This window comes from Xenopus laevis, chromosome 1L, assembly GCF_017654675.1.
Source record: "Xenopus laevis strain J_2021 chromosome 1L, Xenopus_laevis_v10.1, whole genome shotgun sequence".
Taxonomy (NCBI): domain Eukaryota; kingdom Metazoa; phylum Chordata; class Amphibia; order Anura; family Pipidae; genus Xenopus; species Xenopus laevis.
The window spans coordinates 127,809,011-127,826,229 of NC_054371.1; the positions used below are offsets into that span (position 1 = coordinate 127,809,011).

A 17,219-nucleotide genomic window follows, 5' to 3' on the forward strand; every position below is an offset into this window, starting at 1 on the left:
GTGGTGGAGGAAGGGTATAATTTCATGGAATGTTGGAGGGTGGAGCCTAACATTAAATATAAAATATTCCAAAAATAAAAGTGCCCAAGCACACAATTGTCTCTCTTTACAAACTCCATTCTGTGTATATAAAGAAAAGAGTCCCTAAAAGTATCCATGAGAAGCTGTTCAGTTATAAATGAGCAAGTATTTCTTCCTTATACAGATCCAGAATCTTGTATAGAACGTTTGGTCAACTAGTTGGCCAACCTACTAATTCAAGATTCCCCGATATTGATCCAAGGTGATCAAGTAGTGGAGTAACCTAGATTATGTGGTTTTAATAGGTATTCTTTAAAAAAAACATTCTCCGTGTTCCTTACTATAGATATTTGGAACTGTATTGGTCTCATTTTGAAGTCAAAGAATCATGGAAAAGGAAAGCTGGGGAATTAAAACCTATGAACAGGAGACTACTATTGTGGCAGAATTCCCATTATGAAGTCTGAAGGACGTACTGAATCAAAATTTATTGCAGGGAGCCCATATTTTAGATTGTAAATTTTCTTGTGTCTTTTTAAACAATTGAGATTTAGCTGGCTGAGAAGAATGAAGAAAAAGGAAAGATGAAAAGAAGAAAACAGGGAGTAAGTACTAGCAAGCTGAGGGGAGGTAAAGGAGGAGAAAAGGTGACCATGTAAAGAGTGAGTGAAGTATTGGAAGTATGGGTAAAGACAGCAAAACAATTCTAGCAAATGCAAGAAAAGCTCAGCTGATGCAAAGTAGAGGTGGGATATTTACCCTGACAATATCACAGACATCCTCACATAATGAAACATGGTCTGAATATTAGGGATGCACCGAATCCACTTTTTTGGATTCGGTCGAACCCCGAATCCTTCGTGAAAGATTCGGCCAAATACCGAACCGAATCCGAACCCTAATTTGCATATGCAAATTAGGGTTGGTAAGGTGAAAACATTTTTTACTTCCTTGTTTTCTGACAAAAAGTCATGCAATTTCCCTCCCGCCCCTAATTTGCATTTGCATATGCAAATTCGGATTCGGTTCGGCTGGGCAGAAGGATTCGGCCGAATCCGAATCCTGCTGAAAAAGGCCGAATCCCGAACCGAATCCTGGATTCAGTGCATCCCTACTGAATATAGCCCATGTGTGATTTACATCCACATGCTCTTGAACTGTCTTTAAACTTCAAAAACCATGCAACATAAAGCAACTGCTCAATTTGTTATATGAATTCAGCAGCCTTAACAATTTATTAAGGATGTTATGGCAAAGTTACTTGGTGTCATATACATTCCAATAAGCCAACTCGCAGTCTCAGTCTTCACTGTGTCTTAAAAAAGATAGCTGGCAACTCACTGGATCCTATTAAAGACACGTGCATGTATGTTTCCTTAGTGAAGCCAGAGACTGCTAGTCTTCTGCCACCACATGACATGACATTAGACACTTGGGCTGGCATATGCTGTGAATATGTTTTTTGACCTATAAAATGACAATGCCACTTAAGGGATAATGAGCCTTGTCCCTGTTACACCTAATTCAATCTAAGTCATCTCAGACAAGACATTTAGGTATATTTCTAAAGATGTGAGGTTCCCCACTGACTTGCATCGGTTATTTCATGTTGAATATGGTGAAAATAATAGAGCAAATAATGGAGGTTTTTCAAAATAAAACCTGAATTTAAACCGAAATTTTACACTTTAATGGACTAGCAAAGCTTTTTGAATTGTTTAGAGTCAAGTCTTTTACACTCTTTTAAAATCTGGGGTAGTTGGTAAAATTACTTTAGAACTTCTTATGCAATTTTACTAATAATGCATTTCTTTTAAAACGAGTTAACAGGTATTGGACCTGTTATCCAGAATGCTCGGAACCTGGGGTTTTCCGTAAAATGGATCTTTCCTTAATCTGGATCTTCATACTTTAAAAATTATGTAAACATTAAATAAACCCAATAGGAGGACTGTTTTGCTTCCAGTAAGGATTAATTATATCTTATAGTAATTGGGATCAAGTACAAGGTACTGTTTTATTATTACAGAGAAAAAGAAAAACATTTTTAAACATCTGGAATATATGGATAAAATGGAGTCAATGGGAGATGGCCTTTCTGTTATTCAGAGTTTTCTGGATAACGGATCCCATTCTTGTATCTTAAATTTACTGACACTTTTACAGTCACTGCAAAGCTTATTGAATATGCCATGTTTTATGCACCAATGGGAAGTGTACACAGCTTTTAAAATATGCACACAGATTTCAAACTATGTTCCATAGCCTTAGGTCATTATATAATATATTCATGAGAGTGAGCTTATACAAATACATTGGTTATGTTTGTATTTTATAAACAAATGACAAAAAACAATAGTTAAAAAATCTCAAATGTCTACTAACCTGTCTCTACTTCTTCTTGAAGGGAAAGCAGCATTGCAGCCAGCCACTGTGCAGACATGCATTTCTTTTAAATGGACATTTTTGTAGTGCAGTTTAACACTGTATGAACTCTTAAAACTCTTTTTACACACATAGCAGATTTTTGGATCTGGGCTTGAGCATAAGTCACCCTCTGGGGAGAATTTTGGAGGGCTTCCATAGTTCAATGAAGAAGCTAAACTTTCATGCAGAGCAGCCATGCTGGCACTGCTCCCATTGTATAGTCCATAGTGGCTCATATAAAACATGTCATAGGCAGGATCTGTAAACTCTTCTTTCACCTTAATAACAGCTTGTTGATGACAGTCAATGTGATTTTCATATGACTTATCATTGTCCATCATAGACCTTATAATGTTTTCTTTGTGAAGAGGATGACGGTCATCTTCCATGGGCTCATCACAAAACTTTAGCTCAGAAGACTCTGACTCATTGTCAAAATCTCTCTCATGCTCCTGATCTTCAGAAGTTACACTATTGGCCCTTGTGTCTGTCCTCCTAATACACCTGCTTCCACCATTTTTTGAATAACTATTCACAGACAATCCAGGACTCATATCATCTTGTGAATGGCCGTCATGACCAATGTCATTTATTGATGGACCATGGTCAATATTTTCATCTTCTTCATCAAACTCATCAGCTGTATCAATTACTTCCTTTTCAATTTTAACAGGCATGCTAGACTTACGGGGTTTCTTTTTAGGTGCTTGGTCTGTATTGAAATCATGTGTTGCTATACCAGTCACAGACCCTGATAACTCTGATTGTGGAGGTAGAGATGGGAAAGAAGGAAGAGTCTGTTCCACTCCTAAAGATGATGGCATTACTGGACTAGTAGGTAGTGATGTTGGTGGGCTTACCATATCTCCAGAGTTTAATAGACTTCTGTAAAAAGGAGGAACAGGCTGTACAGTTTTTAAAGCTGGAAATACTAGCTGATTGGAAAGTGTGTTTTGCATTATAGGGTCAAGAGGAGGGGTTGAAAAACCCAGGGGAGGTCGACCAGGGCTGGTCAATGTTAGATTGGATTTTGTACTTGCTATTACAGGTGTAGCAGCCCCTGATGTTGCACGAATTAAATCTTTATCTCTATTGTTCCTTAACATTGGCATGTGTAGTCTGGGATTTGGGTTTGCACTGTGCCGATTGCGACTTCTAAGGGAGCTGAAAACCATATTACAGCCATCAATGGTACATCGATGTTTAATCTTAAGATGAACCGCATTATAGTGGATCTTTAAAGTTCCTTTGTCATAGAAAGTTTTGCCACAGGCATTGCAAAATACCCTGCCTTTCCTTGATGAAGCACCCATCCTTCTCATTCTGTGAATCTTGAAGGAAGTTTTGGTGTGTTCAGATTTATTTAGCTCATTCACTGGTGTAGTAGGTTCAGAGGCAGAGGCATTGCTTGGCTCTGTTTTTGGCTCTACATTTGTGATGCTACTCAAGGCATTTCTGCTAGGTGGTTGCTCATTTCTACTGTAAGGCATTGGGGAGACTTCAGAATCACTCGTCTCTTCACATTCATTTTGATTTGAATTGCCGGGTTCACACAACCTCAGTCCTGGATGCTCCAACATGAGGCCATTTGGAGGCAATCCAAGCATAGGAGCAGATACTGGATTGATATATTGGAATGGAAGCAAAAAGGCAAGGCTGTTGGGCATGTTTTCAAAGTGGTGAATGCTGGAAGGGTTGCTGTTCTCCAGATGTGAGAGAACACTTGGGCTCCTGGTGCGGTTGTTGTTTTCAATAAAAGTTCTTATATCAGAGTCTGCTTTTGAAGAGGGCACAGCCACAGCCTGCCCTTCTTTCTCCTGAATGGCCATGAGCTCCACAATGGATTTGGTTTCTCCAAACCTGAGGAACTGCTGAAGTGTGATAATCTCCTCCTCCCTTGACATGATAGCCCAGCGGTCAAAGACTTTGCCAGCAGTATCCTAGGGATCACATCAAAGAAACAACAAAACAAAACATACTTTGTGAATAATGATGTTGGCAATTTGATCAGCAGTTAGCAAAACAAACTGAATTGACTAATGTCATGTAAAGTATTCATTCTAACACAAAGGGTTTAAAGATTGCTTTTTAGCAAGTACAATGTAAATGTTTAGCATACATTAGTATAAGATTTGGGTACTTGTTATTAATTGGCAGGTAGAGCAAACCTTGTTTTAACATACTAGTGTGTACCCTATGCTCCAATAAACAATAAACAATGGAAAAAGTGTGATAATGATCTATTTATATGGAGTAACATGTTGGGAGCCTTGAGAGCCAAATGTCTAGATAAAGTGTGCTCCATTTGTAGTTTATGGTTAATAATTGGGACCTATTCTCCAATGTTGCACTATGCAACTAATTTGGTACCAGTTGGGCTTATTAACTAAGAGGTGCAACAAGTTTGTATCTTAAAAGGAAAACACAGCATCTAGTTACAGATTAGCTTTATTCAGAACATCTGCAGGTAGAACATTGAAAGTAAATATTTGATTGGTTGCCATAGGTTAAAGGGATACTGTCATGGGAAAAACATTTTTTTTCAAAATGAATCAGTTAATAGTGCTGCTCCAGCAGAATTCTGCACTGAAATCCATTTCTCAAAAGAGCAAACAGATTTTTTTATATTCAATTTTGAAATCTGACATGGGGCTAGACATTTTGTCAATTTCCCAGCTGCCCCATGTCATGTGACTTGAGCCTGCACTTCAGGAGAGAAATGCTTTCTGGCAGGCTGCTGTTTTTCCTTCTCAATGTAACTGAATGTGTCTCAGTGAGACATGGGTTTTTACTATTGAGTGTTGTTCTTAGATCTACCAGGCAGTTGTTATCTTGTGTTAGGGAGCTGCTATCTGGTTACCTTCCCATTGTTCTTTTATTTGGCTGCTGGGGGGGGGAAAGGGAGGGGTGATAATCACTCCAACTTGCAGTACAGCAGTAAAGAGTGATTGAAGTTTATCAGAGCACAAGTAACATGACATGGGGCAGCTGGGAAATTGACAAAATGTCTATCCCCATGTCAGATTTCAAAATTGAATATAAAAAAATCTGTTTGCTCTTTTGAGAAATGGATTTCAGTGCAGAATTCTGCTGGAGCAGCACTATTAACTGATTAATTTTGAAAAAAAATTTTTTTCCCATGACAGTATCCCTTTAATATCCAGATTTGCCCAGTGATAGTAAACGAGCCTCACTGTCTCAAAATCTTGTCTTCAAAACAAACAAGCCCCAATAAAAATTCTCAACAGTCAATAAGTCAATAAATTGCTATGTGTAGCATATACCATTGTTAAATACACATGTTTTTTAAACAATAACTCTAGCTAATGTCAATAACTTACTTCTCTCTGATCATGTTGTAAAAATAAAATATTCAAAGGGGTGGAAAAGTAATCATTATCACATATTATGTACATACTCGTTCCTGTTTGAAACAAAGGCCAACCTCAGTATCAATGCTATGGAATGATAGCCAAAAGATGTTGTATATCTCTGGCAGAGTTTGATTTTACAGCTCAAATGTGCAAACCTGTCTTAAAATGTTCTGCTGGAAAAAGGGAAATTCCACAGAGAACACACTTCAGTAATCACCAGACCGTTTGCTGTTAAATATACATTAAAAAGCATTTCACACTTTCATTTTTGCTAGTAAGTATGAGATTTGCCTCAAGGTAGGACTTAAAAATTCTGCACTGTAATATCAGGTAAGCCAAATTCAGCAAGTACTGAGCTGTACCGAGAGTATTAGTAGAGTTATAATGGCTGCTATGCCTAATAAGCAAAGAGGACCTAAGTCCCTTCCCATCCCTGAACACTGCCACGATATGGTGTTAGATCTGTCAATGAACCAGTTCACACTGGCATTTATAAAAAATGACTTCTAAGTTCTATCCAGAAACATTAAACTCTTAGTAATATTCTGTTAATAATAAAGGCAGCTCATCTAAAGGAAGACTCATCCTTAATAAATAGATTCGTAACTCGTTGAATCTGAAAAACATACTACGGACTTACAGTATATGAGTATAATTTTCCTATCCTACCTCTTTTGCATATTTAAGTTGTAGGTGCATGTTTAATATTATAACTTAAATACTGACACAGAAGTACAATTTTTGTACTCCTGTTCCATATAAAGCAGTTGCATTAAACATTACTATTCTGATACTTAATAAATAAGGCTCTAAATGGCAAATAATGACATGGCATAGAGCTTAGGGATTTTCGCGTTGAGTAAATACACCCCACTTTCTCTTTTTGAATGAAGGTATTATTGTGTTTAACCCCTATTCTTTAAAGTCTTTGAAGAGCAGCTTTTTCCCTTCTGCAACAGTGCCATATGCTGTTGTAAAAGCTTTACTGCCAATGTAGAACAAAACACCAGCCGTATTAAGTAGCTGTAGTGTAAAACACTATTTTGTGTTTAGAATGTAAACATTTCACCTTATTTTTAAAAGGCAGCAGGATTTTTATACTGTACAAAAGCTTTTTTAAGATGCGCACGTACTTGGCTATCAGGTAAAGTCCTAATACCTTTCTCTAATGGCCTCTCAACGCACTGTCTATTATGAAATCTTAAAAAACATCTGTGGGATGACCCTTAAAGTGGACCTATAATCTTGTACATCACAAAAGGAATTTGTTATGAAGACCATAGAGAGGTTTTTTTTTTTCCTTGCCTTTCCTTTCATGAACTGATGGTATGATTTCAACTGACCCGCAGGCTAAGATAAAATATGTCAGGATGTGACCCAGACATAAGGACATATTTTGTACTGACATCTGAGTCAGGTCTGAAGCAAAGGATGAGTGCAAGATGATTACCTCAGAAGATGCAAGCTGTCAGATTAATATGTTGCACCAGAAGATGAACACAAGGTTCACAGAAATACTTATAAGGGCAAAAAAAGATGTAGGGGATTGCAAAATTACATTTATTCTCATTGGAAAAAATGTGTTGTTTTAAGACTGGAGTCTCTTCTCCAACTTTTGATTTTACATGCAACTACATTTGGACTATCACAGAAAAAGCCCTTTTTTTTTTTTTTTAGCTTCAGTTACTTTTTATCCTTTGCTGTTGCTATATCGTTTACAATATCTGAAACATTAGCATATGGTGTGTGACTTTCTGCACACTGCGGAACTTCACTAAACCCCCAGAACTGACAACCTAAGAATATCAACGAAGCATAATAATGAAGGTGAAAAGTCAATTATTTTCTTTTCAAAAATAAGTTTGTTGTTTTAAGAGATTTACATTAAGGGGCAGATTTACATAGGGTCGAATATCGAGGGTTAATTAACCCTCGATATTCGACTGCCGAAGGTAAATCCTTCGACTTCGAATATTGTAGTTGAAGGATTTACCGCAATTAGTTCGATCGAACGATCAAAGGAATAACTGATCGATCGAACGATTAAATCCTTTGAATCGAACGATTTGAAGGATTTTAATCCATAGATCGAACGATTTTTCTACGACCAGAAAAAAGCTTAGAAAGCCTATGGGGACCTTAGGCTAACGTTTCACCTCAGTAGGTTTTACTTGCCGAAGTAGGGGGTCGAAGTTTTTTTTAAAGAGACAGTACTTTGACTATCGAATGGTCGAATAGTTGAACGATTTTTAGTTTGAATCGTTCGATTCAAAGTCAAAGTTGTAGTCAAAGGTTCGATGGTCGAAGTAGCCAAAAAAATCATTCTAAATTCAATTTTTTTTATTCTATTCCTTCATTCAAACTAAGTAAATGTTCCCCTAAGTGTCCTATTTATCAAGCTGCGTAAATGTAAAAAAAGCAATCAAAACAACGCAAATTTGGTATTGCTATTCGTATAAACAATAGGCATATTTTTCCTTTCATACCAATGAAAAGAAAGTCTCAGCATTTGACACATAGAAGGAGTTTAACCGTAAGCAAATAAATAATAAATTAATTTTTTAGGTGGATGTCTGCAACTGGCTAATGTTTAGCTCTTCACAACTACAGACACAAGTATACAGAGCATACTTTCAGTTGTCCTTACCCATCAGCGGCGAGAACATCAGTAAACGCAGTTCTGAGCGTGACTCAGCATATATGGCCCGTTTACGATTGCAACACTAATAAATTGCAGCATCTCTCACTGTACATTTCCTCCTGTTTTCTCTTGCAGAAGTGAGCATTCCATAGAATATGGCTTATTACAGGTCCTGGTGCTTGGATGAGTTCTCTAAAATCAATTTGATGGTATGGAACTTTGTCTCTCTGCCAGAATTAAAACGAATTTCAAAGAGCGTATGTCCACAAGCATCCATTGTCTTCTATATGGTTTGCCATCATTTCATTTTATTTTATTTTCAGGCCAAATCTTTAACATAAACAATGTACTGTATGTAGGAACGGTAGGTGTTATTTTTATGGAGCTCAAGATGGAATGAGTGCTTTTGAATATTCAGTTTTTTTTATTATTTTGCTCTTTTTGATAAATATTTTAGAATTTTCTTATTTTTGGGGGCTTTGTTATACCATAGCTTCCAACAGTTTCAATTTGTATCACTTTTTCAATCATCCCTATGATCTGACCTATGATCTACTTTATCATCTTGAAGTTAAGCACCACAAATGTTGTAGAATAAAAATGCCTTTATTTGGAACACTTGGCAGGATCTGGCTAAGCAACTTTTCAGGCTACAATCGATTTTTATCAAGCTATGGCTGTTGTAGCCTGAATCGTCACTTATCCAGGTCCTGCAAAATGTTCCAAATAAAGGTATTTTTATTCTACAACATTTGTGGTGCTGTACTTAAAGAATTCTATGTTTCAAGAGTGGATAGTGGCCACTAATGGTACGTGCACCGGGATTTTCTATTATTAGGAGCAGAGGAGCTGATTCTACCAATTAAGAAACTACTTTATCATCTCCCCAGTAAGTGTGTGTCTATATACTGGTATTGTCCCACAACACAAAAGTGTTAATGAATAAACTAATAAATGCAAATCTGAATATAAAGCCAATAGGAATAGATCACTGTATATTCCACCACTGAAATATGAGGTTTTACAACACAGAGTACATCTCTTCTTAATTTCCATCTCATTAATTCAATCCTAAGGCTTGAACATGTCACTGCTCTGGATGTAGGGGGAGCAAAAATCTAGTATCCTGGAAAGTTAGGAGCTTGAAGAAATGGTACAATAGACTGATTTTTCCTGGGGGACCTGCAATGTACTGTATAGATGGTCACACAGTACAACAGCTGGTGTGGCTTCCTCCATTCCATTTGTCATTTCTTCTGCATTGATTTCAGCAATACTGAAAGTAGCATTCTAGGAGGAACTACAGCTCGGTCATGTGGTTCAGTCTCAACTACTAAATAAAGCATCAAAGAGTTTACTGGATGTCCGTCATATATTTATACATACAATTCCATCCTATTTTCTGCGATGGCTTGAGGTCACTCCCTGCTGAGTGATTTTACTATTTGTTTGAGTGGATAATTTGTGCTACTCTCTACTACTCACCTATTGTCCCACAGGATGTTGGCGAACTTGGCCAATATGTGGCCAGAATAAGACCATGTGTTCTGTAAATGTTTTAGGCTACTCCAGTAATGTCTTGTGCCATTTAAGCACTTTAAAATATGTAACTTATATAATTTAAAGAGAAGACAGAATTTCAAACTAGACCAATAATTTGCATTTATTTTTAAAATAGAATCCCCTAGCCACGGCATCTCTGTGCTAATTTTAACACCTGAAGCAAATCAAGGATATAATTCTCTTTTCTTATTCCTGTTCGGGATACATTAGAAAAAGCTCAATAAATATAGTAATGTTAATATCTCAGCCCTGCAGCGCACAATGTACAGTACTAATAACTGTGTCTGTACATATTAATACGTTTCTTGTCCCAACAGTCTTGACTTTCCGAGCAGCCCACTTCTCCACATTAACAGCAGTCATTTGGAGAGCAGCAAACGTGCCATTAGAAGCACTTTTACAAGTGTATATTCATCCACCAATTAGCTTAATGTGGCCGCTTTCTGCATATTTTCTATCGAGGCCTGAACAAATCTCATTAATATTTCCCCCTAGCGCTTTGACAGATTACCTTGTCATTATGCATCCTGGAGCCTTTGAAACAATATGGGTAAACTACTGTTTGCGAGGTTAATGACAATTATCCCCTAATTACTGCATAAGTCACTCAGTCCACTTTATCTCATAGGCAGGGTTCTGCTCTGTGTAACTGCCATTGTGTCACTGTAAATGAATCTTGTACAGCTATATTTATATCTGCTTCACTGCCTTGCAAATTGCCTGACAGGAAAATGAGCAAATTAATGTGTGTCATCAGTTAAATCCTAATCCTAATATAATGCAATCATGGAATGTTGCAATCATGCTAATAACAATCATCGGATTGTTGGAATCACACTAATAATGATATTGATAGAGAAACCAGATACACAAATTAGTTGTTCTAGAACCTTGACAAATGGAATGGCCAGGAACATGGAGTAGGTATATTTAAAACTTTAAAAGGAACAGTAACACCAAAAAATGAAAGAGTTTTAAAGTAATGAAAATATCATGTAGTGTTGCCCTGCACTGGTAAAACTGATCTGTTTGCTTCAGAAACACTACTATAGTTCATATAAACAAGCTGCTGAGTAGCAATGGCGGGAATTGAAAAAAGGCTACATGGCACAGGATAAATAATGGATAACAGATAACATTATGTTCTACAGAAATTATTTGCTATCTGCTGTGTAACCTGAGCATTTTCTCCTTTGAATGGCTGCCCCCATTGCTACACAGCAGCTATTTATATAAACAATAGTAGTGTTTCTGAAGCAAAACACAGCAGTTTTACTAGTGCAGGGCAACACTGCATTATATTTGTATTACTTTAAAACAATTTCATTTTTTGATAATACTGGTCCTTTAAACCACATTACTGACAGCATTTAGAAATCATGGCAAATGCGTTCCTTATCCATCGTGCTAGAGGAAAGCACATACCGCATCATATCTGATATAATGGCAGTGATTACTACAAGGTGTATTATGCTACAAATACTCCCATTTGTTATCTTTCGTTTGCTAAGTAAGAGCAGATGTGTCTCTTGAACAAAGGAGAATTCAAACACTCAGGTCTATGCACATGGAAGCATAGCTTGTGACAGTTTATTTAAGAAACAGCGGCAAGTCTCTGTTACATCACAGATCCATGGAAGTTCACTATACGACTTCTCATTGAATAATTACAGTGATCCATTTTTGTGAGCCCATGGTGGCGTATCTCAAGTAGGATTTTGTTCTCCAGAAGCTATAGTTCATAATTCAGAGATCACTCACTCACAAACAATACACACATACATAAAGAGAAAACTTTCCTTCCATTAAAGACAATGTGAACTATACGTCAAGATCTAAATTCAGGTTGCTGAAATATCAATGATAGGACAATAAGTGGAAGATTGACAGAGAGAGAAAAAAGAGAGAGAGATAAATGTTTTTTGTCTTGAATCCCCCCACAACCAGATCTGTAAGAACGTATTTATTTTGCTTACAGAGGTACTTACGCTTGTTTACTTTCTTCAAGCTATTTGTTTTCTTTGTACACAAACAACCACAACAAGCAAACAAAATGACATGAAATCAAAAGCAGAATTTCCAGGTCTCTGATCAGCGCTTTATGCAGCTTGTACATCAGTAAGCTGAAGCATGGAAAGCTGTCCCCAAAGCCTCTCTGGGAGCTGTTTTGTCTGAAATGGAGATCCTGGTGACACTTTCTATTCACTAGAGGCTGCACGCTCTGATGAACCAGCAAAGCTCCGAAAGTGCAACAGCCCTTGATGTCAGCTACATGCGTTTTGTGTACTGACTATGACAGTGGCTTGGAACTGCTTTGGGAATACATTGAGGTGCGAGACTGTAAGTGCTTTCAGCATATAACAATGTATTCTTTCTGCTACGAAGCTGAAGCAACACTGCTGTCTCGCTTGAGAGATCATATTTGCAGACCATATACAGTACCTATGTGTTGGTGTGTAGGGACACGCCAATGCTAGAGTGTCATTTGAATGTTAGATGTCTAACCGATTTCTATTATACTGTGTTACAGTAAAATATATTTTTTTCTGAGCCAACAGAAAAATATTCTCATTACACAGCATCGATTATAGAGAGAAAGGACACATCAGTCTCTAGGCCATAATTCAAGATGTATTTTTTTTTTTATTTCATTGTGAACAATCATCTAGGAAAACAGTGAAGCAACTAATATAAATATGCTTGTACTAGAGTTCCTCATATGACCTGACTTCTGTATTCAGTGCTGGAGGCTGTTATTTGGAGGAGGCTACACACAGAAGGCTCTCTGTGCCACTGTGTTTAGGATAGTGTCCCTTTAACAGATCCTTTGTTTGGTCATTTATTTGCCTTAGACATGGGAAACATGTGACCCTAGCAAAGCTTGCTTTTTGCCCACACAGGCTTCCACTGGAGTCAGCAGTGTGGTCGCGCCTACTTTTATTTATAAACAGAAAAATGTAGGTAACCAAAGCTGATTATGCAGATTCAATTATGCCTGCATGTTTAATGAATCACTCATAAAGAGTACATTGAAAGCAAACTTATAAATAGATTATAGTTTCACTTTAAAGGGCAACTTAAGCCTTCGTACAATATCCCATGGCAGTGAAATAGCACAGTGTACAACCAAACACCTGCATATTCTATACCTACAGCTATGCTGCAACTACAGGTATGGGACCTGTTATCCAGAATGCTTGAGCTTTTCCTGATAATGGAGCTTTCCGCAATTTGGATCTTCTTATCTTAAGTCCACTAGAAAATCATGTAAACTTTAAATAAACCCAATAGGCTGGTTTGCTTCCAAAAATGACTAAGTATATCTTAGTTTAGATCAAGTACAGGGTACTGTTCAATTACTACAGAGAAAAAGGAAATTGTTTTTTAAAAAAATTGGATTATTTGGATAAAATGGAGTCTATGGGAGATGGTCTTTCTGTAATTCAGAGTTTTCTGGATAATGGTTTTCCGGATAACAGATCCCATACGTGTACTGTGTGTACACAGCAGAGGTACATGACCATTAGCATTCATGTGGTTTTAGTGATGTAATTACAGCTTTGTGTATATTATCAGCATTGCATTTTAAAAAGATAATCAGCCTAACATGCCTTGGTAAGTTACAATGAGCAATCGTTAAAGATAAAAATGGGGGGAAAAATTAATTTCTCTATATATGAGTTGTTTTCAGGCCTTATCTTTGTTGCTATGGAGCATGATACTAAAGAGAATACACTAATGGTCTCTCTACTTAATGTCATTAAAGCCATTATTGACATAATGCCAGGAAGACACAAAGACCATTAAGCTGTACACTGCAGCATACTTCTGCCTCTCCGCAGGTTTATCATTTGATCCACAATTTTAATTTTATTCCCTTTCATTCAGGGCTGTATTATACAAAATGCATAATTAAAAGCTGCTATGGCTCTCTATATTTCTCAAATTAAAAGATAGCAAACATTTGCAGATCTTATCCACTAGAATTAATAAATCAAAGCCTTTTTTTTCTTCCACTTAGCTACTTGTGAGTCTTTCATTCTGCAGATTTAGGAGAGCTGCTCTGAAATACAGAAGGGCATTAGGGCAGAGACAGATGTGGAGATTCGGGCAGATTTAGTCGCCCGGCAACTAATCACCTATTCTTCGGGCAACTAATCTCCCCAAAAAGCCTTCCCGACAACTAGAATCTAAATCGTCGGAGGGATTGCGCTCAGATTGCTTTGTTTTCCGAAGTCGCCTGAAGTTGCCTCACGAGGAAACTTCGTGTGAATTCGGGAAAACAAAGCACTCAAAGTGCCATCCCACCGGTGATTTAGAATCTAGCTGGCGGGAAGGCAATTCAGGGAGATTAGTCGTCAGGCGACTAAATCTCCCTGAATCTTCCCATGTGCCCTTACCCTTAAAATAGTGTGCATCTTCCATTCTTCTAATCAGTATTATTGAGTCTCTGCCATAAACTTCAGAGGCAAAGCCTCATATATGACCACAAGCAGAGATGTGTCATGATAAAATGCATGTAAAGTAATATGCATCAAATCATTCTCCTTGCAGTTTCACATGGTTGCAACATGCCAATGTTCATAGAGGCAACGTAACAATAAGGAGGTTATTTTTTTTAAATCTGATTGCTAAAATCTTGAAAAATTCAAGGTTTTTTTCACTAGAAAACTCAAATTTTTAGAGGAAAAAAAAAACTTGAATTTTCTCGAGATTTATTATACTCCGATGCTACAAAAAGCCCAAATCTGCCATCTCAGACCTGTTGAGGTCATGTATAAGTCAATGGGAGAGGCACCTATCTCAATTTGAAGTTTTCGTGTTCTGCACTGGGTTTAGCCTGAAAATTTAACTTTTTCTGGGTTTTCAGGCAAAAACTTGAAAAATGTGAGCGATTCTGGAAAAAAGTCCAAAGAATTAGAGCTATTTGGGAAGAAATTCAGTTTTTCTCTTGATTTTATTTTATTTTCCGCAATCCAATTAAATAATTTTTTTATTAATCAATCAGCTAAAATTGGGCATGGGAGTTTGGTTCGATTCGAGTTTTTTTAAAAATTCTAATTCTAATTTCGAAATTTATCATGTACTGGCCCTTTAAAAATTTGAATTTGACTATTCGCCACCTTACACCTGCTGAATTGCTGTTTTAGCCTATGGGGGATATCCTGGAATCAATTTGTAGGGAGACATCCTGAAAATCGTTTATATTTGGTGAAAAACTCGAATCAAATTTGATTCGAATTTGATTCGAGTTTGCGGGACGATCCCATTCACCCGAATTAAAAAAATTGATTTTTTTTTTTTAAAAAAAAAAAAGTTTGATTGGTCGTTTTTTTTGGGGGGGATTTCATGGGAGTTTTTACAAACTCCCATGAACTCGAAATTCGACCCTTGATACATCTGTCCCATAATATAGGGGCTTGGACAAGAACCATCATCAGAAATACAGAGGTCTGGAGCCCTTGTTCTTGGAGCTCTTGTTCCATACTAATGATATAAACTGGATCTGTTAAAGCAAATCCATGTTTTTTTATCTGCTTAACTACAAAGTAACTTTCTAATTGGAAGCAGTTATGGGAATACTCTTCTGTGAGCATCAGTAGTTGATATGCCGATCTTCTCACTCGCCTATGCCTGCCAGCCAGATGTGGATGTTTCTGTGCGGTTTTTTTTCTCCTTGTCCGCAGTCATTTTACAGGACACAAATCTGCTCATGGTTAGTATAAGTCATTAAATGTGTACTTTAAATAAACCATTCCAACAATTTTAACAAAGCACTAATATTCCAATAATGGGTGTGCATATTAAAATAATAAACCATATACGAGTCCACTTGGCTGTTTGTCTAGTTCATTCCTCTGAATTAGAGCATTCCAGCATATCTATCATTGCACAGTCTGCTCAAATACCACATTGATTTTATTAAGCCCTATAGGACATCCCTGTGAAAGAGTAGCTGCATAATTCCCTGGCTATGTGAAATTCAGTTTCAGACTGGCATTTATGGCTGTGGCAGTTACTATAATCCTGCCACATTTTCCTCTAGCACCTGGCTCATTGCACTGTTATGAAAAAAACCTGTGTCCAAGTTTTTCTATGCTATGAGCAGGTTATTTCAAATGTTTTTTAAAAAAAAGTCACCCAAAGTGCCCTGTGGTTATTAAGGGGGGGCCATAAAAATCAATGACCACTACAGAGCAACATCAGTTACAGTATAAGCCTAGTGGTAGAATACAGCAGGGCTGATGTGACTTGAATGCCGCAAAAAATTTGCATTGGAGGAATATGAATAAGACTGAATGAAGACAGTTGCAATATATGGTTAAAAAGAGCAGGGGCCCTGTTAGAAATGAAATCTTGATCATTCTAATAGGACAGGCACATGGTAAAACAACAATCCCTTTTATGTTGAATTCAGCTACCAACATTCAAACATAAAGCATGCCGTAATCCTAATCAGTGATACACACAAACCAGGCAACATAAGGTGCACAGTTTCTTTTTGCCAGTAGCTGCTCTTTCACAAAGGAAGATTGCCATGGGGCCCTGGCAGCACCACATTAAAATTTCAAACCCCAGCACTCTCAGGATAAGCTTCTATGCTTCTCTGAGCCACGGAACACAAATAAAGAAATGGAGTCACTGAAGCACAGCACTTGTTCTTAAGTAATAAGTCATGCACAGGTACAGGGACCCTTGGGTCTTTGGTTTAGCAGGTACCTCTCCGTCTCACGTATCAGCTCGCTGAAGTGGTATTAAAGATTGGCCTACATGTTTGAGTGGACCCATTTGCTCCTTGCAGGTACAAATGGCCATTTGCTGTACATTACGCCATTACACTCTCTCTTCCTTTGCCCCTTGCTAACAGCATGTAAAACAAAAAAGTGCCATTTACTCTGGACCCAAGGGCTCGAAATACAAAGCACTTTGTACGGATTGATGGTGGTGTGGCTGGGACAAAGCAGGAAATGGACAACGCTGTGTTTCTAAGACTAATGGCATAATGCTCCTGTTTTCTAAACAAAAGTGCACTGCATCACCTCTTTCCAAGAAGCAGCAGCAGCCAGCAAGGAGATAAGAGCAAAGGATAAAGTAGTACTTGACATAAAAGCTGCTCTTACTTGATCTCAGCCTTGGTGATTTATGTTTGTTCTTATGCACAATATTTGACACGCACTGTTTAATCTGTTCTT

At 37.4% G+C, this 17,219-nt stretch overlaps 1 protein-coding gene across 4 annotated transcripts in view; it reads right to left on the reverse strand.

Annotated features, from left to right (window-relative positions):
* bnc2.L (basonuclin 2 L homeolog) overlaps window positions 1-17,219 on the reverse strand; it is a 179,692-nt gene that overhangs the window by 25,886 nt on the left and 136,587 nt on the right. For all 4 annotated transcript variants that reach the window (XM_018257288.2, XM_018257278.2, XM_018257295.2 and 1 more), the window contains one exon: window positions 2,407-4,388. In XM_018257288.2, the coding sequence (XP_018112777.1) occupies window positions 2,407-4,388 (1,982 nt within the window). The remainder of the gene's footprint in view (window positions 1-2,406; window positions 4,389-17,219) is intronic.